This window comes from Myotis davidii, unplaced genomic scaffold (assembly GCF_000327345.1).
Source record: "Myotis davidii unplaced genomic scaffold, ASM32734v1 scaffold46, whole genome shotgun sequence".
In the NCBI taxonomy this organism is placed as follows: Eukaryota; Metazoa; Chordata; class Mammalia; order Chiroptera; family Vespertilionidae; genus Myotis; species Myotis davidii.
The window spans coordinates 1,805,372-1,815,930 of record NW_006383006.1 but is presented as its reverse complement, the minus strand read 5'-3'; the positions used below and the strand labels follow the sequence as shown (position 1 = coordinate 1,815,930).

General features: G+C 35.6%; 1 protein-coding gene across 6 annotated transcripts in view; it reads left to right on the top strand.

The window, feature by feature from the left end:
- CTDSPL2 (CTD small phosphatase like 2) overlaps nt 1-10,559 on the top strand; it is a 91,587-nt gene that overhangs the window by 50,517 nt on the left and 30,511 nt on the right. For all 6 annotated transcript variants that reach the window (XR_001512202.1, XM_006777996.2, XM_015557585.1 and 3 more), the window contains exons 3-5: nt 2,713-2,851; nt 4,989-5,138; nt 7,335-7,550. Coding sequence is in view for 5 of the 6 variants with exons in the window: in XM_006777996.2 (XP_006778059.1) it covers nt 2,713-2,851; nt 4,989-5,138; nt 7,335-7,550 (505 nt within the window). In the remaining variant the exon portion in view is untranslated. The remainder of the gene's footprint in view (nt 1-2,712; nt 2,852-4,988; nt 5,139-7,334; nt 7,551-10,559) is intronic.

Below are 10,559 nucleotides of genomic sequence, written 5' to 3'. Positions count from 1 at the left end.
GACTGAGGGTGGAATCACAACCTCCCAATCGCCCTGCTCTGTGTATGACAGGGGGCGGTGCCCCAACTCCCCAATCAGCCCTGCTCTAAGCCCGAGCAGGGGCTGCACCTAGGGATTGGGCCTGCCCTCTGCTACCCGGGAGCAGGCCTAAGCCAGCAGGTCATTATCTCCCGAGGGGTCCCAGACTGTGAGAGGGCACAGGCAGGTCTGAGGGACCCCCCTCCCCTGCCGAGTGCACAAATTTTTGTGCACCGGGCCTCTAGTATACTATAATAAAGGTTATATGAATGTGGTCTTCCAACTGTTTTATTGTACTGTGCTTACCCTTGTGATGTGAGATGATACAGTGCCTATGTGATAAGATGAAGTGAGGTGAATGACAATGGCATTGTGACGTGTAGTGTTAGGCTACTATAAAGGTTCCTTGAACAGAAGCACCGACACAGTCAGTGTGATAACTGAGACAGCTACTAAGTTATTAACAGATGGGTGGGATAGCATGTGTGGATATGCTAGACAAAGGGACAATTCATGTCCTGGGTAGGATAGAGCCGGGTGGCATGAGATTTCATCACACTACTCAGAGTGCATTTTAAAACTTAAGAATTGTTTATTTCTGGGATTTTTCATTTAATATTTTTGGGTTGCAGGTAAGTGAAACTATAGAAAGCAAAACCATGGGCCAAGGGAGTGTGGGGGGTGGCACCTGGTAGCTACTGTAATGACTATTTTGATGGAATTACATAACATTAGAAAAACTACTCAGTAAAAGTAAAATTATTTATTTATTTTTGTTAATACACTGAAATTTTATTTGTTTGTTTAATCCTAACCCGAGGAGTGAGGATATTTTTCCCATTGGTTTTTCGAGAGAGCGAAGCGGAGGGGGTATAGGGAGGAATATCAATGTGAGAGAGACCACATTGGTTGGTCAATTGGTTGCCTCCCGCTCTCGCCTAAACAGGGCCGGGTATTGAACCTGTAACCAAGGTATGTGCCTTTGACTGGGAATTGAACCCCGGACCCACCCTTCAGTCCAAAGGCGGATGCTCTAACCACTGATCCAAACCAGCCAGTGCTAACATTCTTTAGAATGGTTATTGCAGTATTATCTTTTTTCTATTTTGATCCAAATATGGAATTGTAATTTTGGCCACTTAGAGTACCAAGGTTTTTTTTTTTTCAGAAATAATAGAACAATATTCAATTTTCAGAAAATACATAGTAGTATATTATATTATTTGCTGTGGTGTAAAAGCACCAAATAACAAAAAAGTAGAGAAGTTATTACTATTAAATAAGAATGTTGATTATATGTATAAATTATATGTACTATAGATTTAAAAGTCTAGTCCTTATCAAAAGATTTCAGGTAGTCTCATTAAAACAGCAAGGAATTACAGGCCAGTATTACAGTAATATAAGAAAACACTCATGTGGCAGATGACATTAGAAGAAAACCTACAAATGAGAAAAATAAATCAGGCTATTGCTTGGAATATACTTTAGTCTATAATACTATAAGAATAGTATAGACTGGTCATATGTAGATTTGCCCCATATAAGGAAATGAATAGAGACTTTGTTATGGAGTAGACTCCTTAGTGTTAATTTGGGCATTTAAAGAATTGAGGTTATCCTTGGGGGGTGTGGCAGTGGCAGGCTTTTTTTTTTTTTTTTTTTTGTCATTTTTGGTGATATGTCAGCAAATTCCATGAAATGACCTCTGTTCTTTAGGCAGTTCTAGGAATATGGGAAAATTTTAAAAAATTCAGAGCACATTGTACAATTCAGTATTTCAGTAGCATGGAAATTGAGTGGACCCTGGGGAAAGGATCTGAATTATGAGAATGCTGTAATTATATTTGCGTATTATAATTACATTAGTAAATACTCTTATGACACTCAAATTTTTCTTGTGTTTTCTACCAAACATTAGATGTTCTGTTTTGTTTCTCCTGGATTTAAAAAACAGGGAAAAGTCTATCATACCATATATTTTCCTCTTTTGGTGGTATAATTGACATAACATTATGTTAGTTTCAGGTCTATACAATGTAATGATTTGATGTATGTATGTATTGTGAAATGATCATCACAGTAACTTTAGTTACTATCCATAACCATACATAGTTCTAGGGGTTTTATTTCTTATAAGAAATTTAAAGATTTACTCTTTTAGCAACTTTCAAATATGCAATACAGTATTATTAACTATATCCACCATGCTGTACATTACATCCCCATGGCTTATTTATTTTATTATTGGAATTTTGTACCTCTTGACTCCCTTCACTCATTCCCCCCTCCACTCCATCCTCACCTCTGGTAACCACCAATCTGTTCTCTGTATCTATGAACTAGGTTTTGTTTGTTTTTAAATTTTACATTCCACATATAAGTGAGGGCATACAGATTTGTCTTCCTCTGTCTGACTTATTTTACTTAGTATAATGCCCTCACAGTCCACCCATGTTTTTGCAAATGGCAAGATTTTATTATTTTTTATGGCTGAATAATATTGCATTGCATATATATACCACAATCTCTTTATTCATCAATGAACCACTTAGATTGTGTCCATTTGTTGGCTATTTTAAATAATGCTGCAGTGAACATGGTTGGGGTGCATATCATATTTTATCATTTTAACAGTGTAACCTATAAGACAGAGTGACTACTCAATGAATGTTTTTCCTTTTATATCTTAAGGAAGAGAGAGAAAATCCTTCGAAACGGAGTAGAATTGAACGTGATATAGATAATAATCTGATCACATCAACACCAAGAGCAGGAGGAAAACTTAACAAACAGATATCTCGAGTAAGACGGAAAAGTCAAGTAAATGGAGGTTTGTTAATATTTAGATAATTGCTTTATTAGGTACAGGGAGAGATTTGACCCAACATGTTCCTTTTCTGTTTTAAAAAATCTACTTTAAGCAATTTCTGCCTAGTTTTTGTAATCTTCTTTGACTATATATTAGTAGCATGAAATAAAATGAAAATTTACCTTCTTACTATAAATCTACTTTGCTGAATTAAAATGACAAAGGCAGAGCAACTAGCTTTATACTGCTTAGCATGAAAATGTAAATGGAGCAACATTTTGTACTAATAAATTCATTTCTTAAAGCAATATTAGTTGTGACTTAATTTGTAAGTGTACAGATTTAAAATATGTTCTTAATATGTACAAAGAATTTGTTTCTTGGTCAGTAAATTTCAGAGTTCAGAGGGGATTGGATCACTTAGGCCAGCTGTTTTCAACAACAGGTGGTTTTGTTCCCCTGGAGAACATTTGTCAATATCTGGAGATTTTTTTGCTTGTCAGAAACTGTTGAGGGAACACTGCTAAACATCTTCCAGGTCATCTTCCCACAACAAAGAATTATCCAGCCAAAAGATCAATGGTATTGCTGTTGATAAACCCTGTGCAAGCACCTCAAAGTCAAAAAGGAGAAAAACAAGAAGGATAACAGATTTTTCTAAAGAATAACACTTAAGAGCATGGAGCCTTTTAACCAGTGCTACTTTAAACACATAATAATTTCTTAGCTTTTTCCTCTCAGTGCAGTAATGTATCTCTATTGTTGGAATTGACCACTAGGGAGAAAAGGAATAAAGTAGTAAGTTAAAAGAGCTATAGCGAAGAAGGAAAAAAATGAGATAGATAGTAAGGTTGTGGAAGGTTACGGATGATTAATCAAAACATTTGTTTGAATTTATTTTTTAAATATTTTCCAAAAACCCATGGAAAATTTTTTATTAACAAGAAATTTTTAGAAAACTAGTTATTCTTCCTAGCTACTTTGAAATGGTGCCTCACTATCCATAAGTAATTTTTGACACTACTATATATAGTTTTCTGCTTCCGTAGAGCTATGTTGCTGTTATTCATTAGAAATAGATTGGAGGTTAGGTTTTGTGAAGTAGGCAGCATCCCAAAGTATAAATAACTAAAGACAAAAAGTTTGCATTTGTGTTTTTAATATTGTAATTTGCTTTACTTACAAAGAGTTTATTTCATTCTCTGAAACTCTGTGTTGATTTGAAGCCTTTCAGTCTATATAATTCTAGATGTAAATCTACAGTTGACCCTTGAACAACACGGGGGGTGGAGGGGTTAGGGGCGCTAACCCCCTGCACAGTCTAAAATTTACATATAACTTTTGAATTCCCCAAAATTTCAGTTGTCCCTCAGTATCTGTGGAACCCTGGTGGATACCAAAATCTGCAGTTGGTCAGGTCCCTTATATAAGACTAGAAGCCTGATGCACAAAGATTCATGCAAGAATGGGCCTTCCTTCCCCTAGCTGCCGGTACAGCCTTCGCTCCTGCCAGAGACTCCTTTCCACCTTACCATGCTGCCCAGAGGCCTGGAGCTGCTGGGGCGCTTGGCACCTGCATATGCAAATTAACCCACCATTTGGGTTGGGTGGGCGTGTGAAAGTATAGTCAATTTGCATATTTCTCTTTTATTAGTGTAGATGGCATAGAATAATGCATACAATTGGCCCTCTGTGTCTGTGGATTCCCAACCATTATAATAGTATAATAAGTACTGTTGAATCTGTGGATGCGAAACCTAGGGATATGAAGGGCCAACTGTGTATTTATTGAAGAAAATCCAAGTTTAAGTGGACCAACATAGTTCAAACCCATCTTGTTCAAGGGTCAGTTGTACTTTGAAAAACTGAATTTTAGCATCTATAAAGCATTAGACTTTATAGAAGGAATAAGATAGGAAAGTTATAAAGAAGTCAGATTATTAGACTTAATGCTTTATAAATTTGTATCAAGATAATTTGATTTACAAGTGATTTACCTCAAGATTTTTTTAAATAATAAACTTTCCTAACATTAATGTCCAGTACTCTTCATGAAATTTTTTTTGGAAAAAAGTATTTTCAGAATGAATGTCTTAGAACACATTTCTGAAAGCCATGTTTTCTAGATTCCAACTTTTTTGTTATTGTTTTTTCTTAGAAGCTGGTAGTTACGAAATGACAAATCAACATGTAAAACAAAATGGAAAATTAGAAGATAACCCTTCCTCTGGCAGTCCACCAAGGACTACATTGTTGGGGACCATATTTTCTCCTGTCTTCAATTTTTTTTCACCAGCAAATAAAAATGGTAAGTATAAACCATTAATTATAATTTGGGTTTAAAAATTCAATGTTTGTGTTTTTTTAGTTTTTAAAAAAATTCTATTTGATTTTAGTGGCATATATGTCAGCATCTTATGTTTGTTTTAAGTGACTGAAATAAATATAGGATATGTTTAATTCTATTGAAGTGAATGGACTCTGCTTTCACTATCTGAAGAGCTAGATGATAAACTTAGGGCTGGAGGGAAAGTTTTATTATTTCTTTGTTGGATGACTTAATGTAATCCTTAGAATGTGTATATGAAAGAATCTAGAAGCATTTTCAGTATCCTAGATCAATAAAGTATTTTTTAAAATATTTAAAGTGAGTTGAAACAAGATCATTTTCTTGTAACAATTTATTTTTTATTATCTTTTGGTTGACTTCTCCCCTTAGGGATCTTCAATTTAGACAAAATAAAACTACCCTAATTCAAATGAAGTATTTCATTATATAATACTTTTGCAAAAGTATCAAAATAGGCTTCTTTATCAATTTATTTATTTATTTTTTATTTTCTCTTTCAAATCATTTTAATAACGTGGCAGTCAAAATACAAAAAGCAGACTCAAGCTTGTTTTTTTTAAGGGGGGGTGCTACCATGATTGCTTCACACAAGCATGATCTAAGGTAATGATGACACTGATTCCAAAGAGCAAGGGTGGTAAGAAGGCCTCAGGGCTCACAGACTGAAAAGCTTGGTTTCGGAAAAGTCTCAGAGGGGTCGCAGGTGGCAGGAGAGACATGAAATTTAAGGGACCTTCACAGTACAGGGTGTGGTTACCGGGTCATCAGCACCTTGAAACGTTTCTTGATGGTGACTCAGTGTTGAGAGTATTTGTCGTCTGGGGAGAGCCAATCCGGTCAGGGCATGGAGCAGGCATTTTTAGACATTTGTGGAAACCAGTTATCTTGTGGCAGCAATAGAGATAAATGAATTCTGATTCACCTGGTAAGTTGAGTATGGGATAATAAAGAGCTTTGAGGGAAGGGTATTAGAAAAAGAGGGGTTTTTTGGAAAAAGATTAAATTTAAAGCAGTTAGGAAGAATGAATATTCTCTGAGGCAGTTGAGAGTATTGGAGATTGATTTTGTTGTTGAAAACAACTTTTGGAGGATTCTATTATAAAATGGAAAGAGTTGGGAGTCATTCCATAATTGGGCAGCATGGTCATGTAGGTGATGGCTGTGTATAATTAGGAAACTAACTTGAAATCTCATTTCGAATTTGTCCTTGTGTCTTTGAATAAAAGGGTCCCCATGGTCAGGAACAATGTTCTCATTCTGTAACTCTGTTTTAAAAATCACAACTGCCCACAATGTCTAGGATGCTTAGTACTGAAAGGACCAGGAGCTGTTTGAGGATAATGAATATATATAAAATGCCTAGACAGAGTAAGCACTTAATAAATGATACTTGCTTTAATGTAAAGAAGTTTTATAGTAAAATATACTGTGTTATATACTTCAGAGTTGTTAAGAGAAAAAAGAATGATAATTATATATGGGTTAGAGGTGTTAGCTAACAATAGATTAGTAATCATATTGTACTATATCAATCAATATGTACATCTGAAACTTAGTGTTATATGTCAATTATATCTCAGTAAAAATAAAGATGTTCTAAATTATATAACTATTTGACTCCAAATAGGTGTTTCTAAACTATTTGAACACTTTTAATAGTTTTGTTCACAAATACTACTCTAGCTTATAATAGTCTTTATACCTCATTGTTTGAAATGTATATTAAGAGACTCACCAAGCAGTGGTATCCTCAGCTTTGTTTCTATTGTGTTTAGTTTTTGAAATATTTATAGGTTTTAATTATTTTATTTGTATTGAAATATATTTGACATAACATTGTGTAAATCTAAGGTATAGAACATGTTGATTTGGTACGTTTACATATTGTAATATAATAGCTATTATAGCAATAATTAGCACTGCTATCATGGTCCATGATTACCCTTTCTTTTTATTGGTTGGAATAATTAGATTCTAGTCTCTTAGCTAGTTTGATGATTACAATACAGTATTATCTGTATTTACTGTGTATTTGATCTCTAGGGCTTATTTATTAATCGTTGTAAATTTGTGCCCTTAAATAACATGTTTTACTCTCCTACCCCCTATGAGTTTTTAAATGATGATTGTGAGTACCCTGAATCATGATTTCAGGAACATCAGGATCCGATTCCCCAGGACAGGCTGTGGAAGCTGAAGAGATAGTAAAACAACTTGATATGGAACAGGTGGATGAGATCACTACCAGTACTACTACGTCAACTAATGGAGCAGCTTACTCAAATCAAGCAATTCAAGTGAGGCCATCAGTAAATAATGGTTTAGAAGACGCAGAAGAAACAGTTAATCGTGATATCCCACCCCTTACAGGTGAGGAAAATGTCTTAGGCATCTTCAAGAATAGTTGATAGCCCTAGCTGGTTTGGCTGACTGAATAGAGCGTCGGCCTGGGGACTGAAGGGTCACAGGTTCGATTCCGGTCAAGGGCATGTACCTTGGTTGCAGGCACATCCCCAGTAGGGGGTGTGCAGGAGGCAGCTGATCGATGCTTCTTTCTCATCGATGTTTTTATCTCTCTATCCCTCTCCCTTCCTCTCTGTAAAAAATCAATAAAATTATTTAAAAAAAAGGAATAGTTTATAAAAATGCAGTATTTTAGTCCAGCCAATGTGGCTCAGTGGTTGAGCATAGACCTATGAACTGGGAGTTCAGGGTTTGATTCCCAGTCAGGGCACATGCCTGGGTTGTGTGCTTAATCCCCTGTAGGGGATGTGCAAAAGGCAACTGATCAGTGATTCTCTCTCATCATTGAAGTTTCTATCTCTCCTGCTCCTTCTCCATTTCTCTCTGAAATCAATAAAAATATATTTTTTAAAATACAGTATTTTATATTTTTTCTTAAATACTAGATTAAATGCATATTTTTCTTCCTTGAAGTTAAGAAAATTAAAATTGGAAATAAAATTTGTACCCAAAAGTTAGTCATTTTGAAATTGAATTTTTAAAAACTTTGTTGTGATTCAGTATTAATATTTTACAGTTTAATTACTTGTACCAGTTTTACTACTTGGAGAAATGTAACACAACTAGCAAAATATGTGCTTATTTTATGAATGTAATTGTAACAGTCTTAGACTCTTAGGTCTGAAGTTCCTACCTAGAGGTAGTCTCAAATCATAACTTCAGATTTATTTCATACATGAATGACATTCCCCCCCAAAGAAGTTTCTGTTCCTGGATATCTCTCTGTACCCAACTTTTAGAGCTTAATTCGGAATCCTTATAAAGGCCTAACATAATTGTGTTTCTGAGCCAGTTGTCAGAGAAATGTAGAAACACATTAGATCATCATTTATACCTCTGAGGAGTTGTGATAAGTAGACATATAAGACGAAAAGATGAAATTGTTTCATCATGCTTAAAAACAGAAATAAAATTGAGGATGGCTTTTTTTCTCAGAGGGAGAAAATCTTAGATTATTATTTTAGATTTTTTAAAAAGTTCCTTGTGGTGCTAGCTATTTGAGAGAGCCTAGTGCAAATATATTGGTTAAGAAATATAATTTGGTATAAGGAAGTAGGATGATGTTCTTCTGTTGAATATAAAGAGCAGACATTTTAAAAATATATACTTTTATTGATTTCAGAGAGGAAGGGAGAAGGGGAGAGAGATAGAAACATCAGTGGTGAGAGAATCATTGATCGACTGCCTACTGCATGCCCCACACAGGATCAAGCCCACAACTCGGGCATGGTTTATAACCACTGAGTCACTCTGGCTGGGCTAAAAGGGCTAACTTTTATTTTTTTTTAATATATTTTATTGATTTTTCACAGAGAGGAAGGGAGAGGAATAGAGAGTTAGAAACATCGATCAGAGAGAAACATCGATCAGCTGCCTCCTGCACACCCCTCACTGGGGATGTGCCCGCAACCAAGGTACATGCCCTTGACTGGAATCGAACCTGGGACCCTTCAGTCCTCAGGCCAACGCTCTATCCACTGAGCCAAACCGGTTATGGCAAGGGCTAACTTTTAAAAAAAATTCTTGAAATAGCAGAAAACATTTGAAAATTCATACAATTGTGAAACTTCAACTCAATAATGCCAATATGAAGAGAAAAGTGACATAATAGAGGAGAAATTTATTTTAAATTTGTCAAAAGATTAATGCCTATGTTAAAATTATATTACTATCTATAATGTTAAATTATGTTATAATGTAAAAATCATACTGAATCTAACAAGCAAATTAACATGGGTTGTGCACATAGTTTATTCTTGGGTGGATAAGACTTTAAATGAACCTACTGTTGTCCTATCATTTCATGCTGATTACTTTGCCCAGTGTTACAGGCTATTGAATGGTAAAGTCCAGGGCTTTGGCTTCCTATTTGATGTTTGTTCTATATTTTTATTCTACTGTATAAGCCTTTGTATTTATTTTATCTGACAACTGTGAAGATGGGGAAGGGATTTCTATAAGCTTAGGGATTTCTAGAGGGGGGAAAAGTAAGATTTATTCCAGTTGTCTTATTCATTTATTTATTCCCCTAACATTTATTGAACACCTATTTTTGTGATGGGTTTATAAAGATGAGTAAGATATGCCCCTTGGCCCTAGCTAGTTTGGCTCAGTGGATAAAGCGTAGGCCTTGGACCAAAGTGTCCTGGGTTTGATTCTGGTCAAGAGCAGTACCTTGGTTGCAGTGTCCTCCCCTGCCCAGGCCCTGGTCAAGACTCCTGCAGGAGGCAACCAATCGATATGTTTATCTTACATTGATGTATCTCTCTGTCTTTCCCTCTCTTTTACTCTCCCTAAAAACCAATGGAAAAAGAAAATGGAGGGCAGTTCTGGTTTAGTTAATTCTCTGTAGTAGCTGAGGAGGCATTGCTCTGAGGAGGAAGTACAAATACAAAAACTAATAAACCTTTAAAAAATATATATGTATATGCCCCTTGACCCCAAAGAATACATGAGTTAATTGATGAGCCAAGTATACACAAAAATAACTATGCACTCGACTGGTGTGGCTCAGCAGTTGAGCATTGACCCAGGAACCAAGAGGTCACTGGTTCAATTCCCAGTCAGGGTACATGCCCGGGTTGTGGCTCAGTCCCAGTAGGGGCCATGCAGGACACGGCCAATCGATGATTTCCTCTCTCATTGATGTTTCTATCTCTTTATCTCTCTAGAAATCAATAAAAAACATATTTAAAAAAAATAACTATACAGTGTGGTGAGTGCTATTAAAAATAAATGAGCAATGGAATATTACTCAGCCATAATAAAGAATGAAATCTTGCCATCTATAACAATATAGATGAATCTAGAGCAGGGGTGGGCAAACTTTTTGACTCGAGGGCCACAATGGGTTCT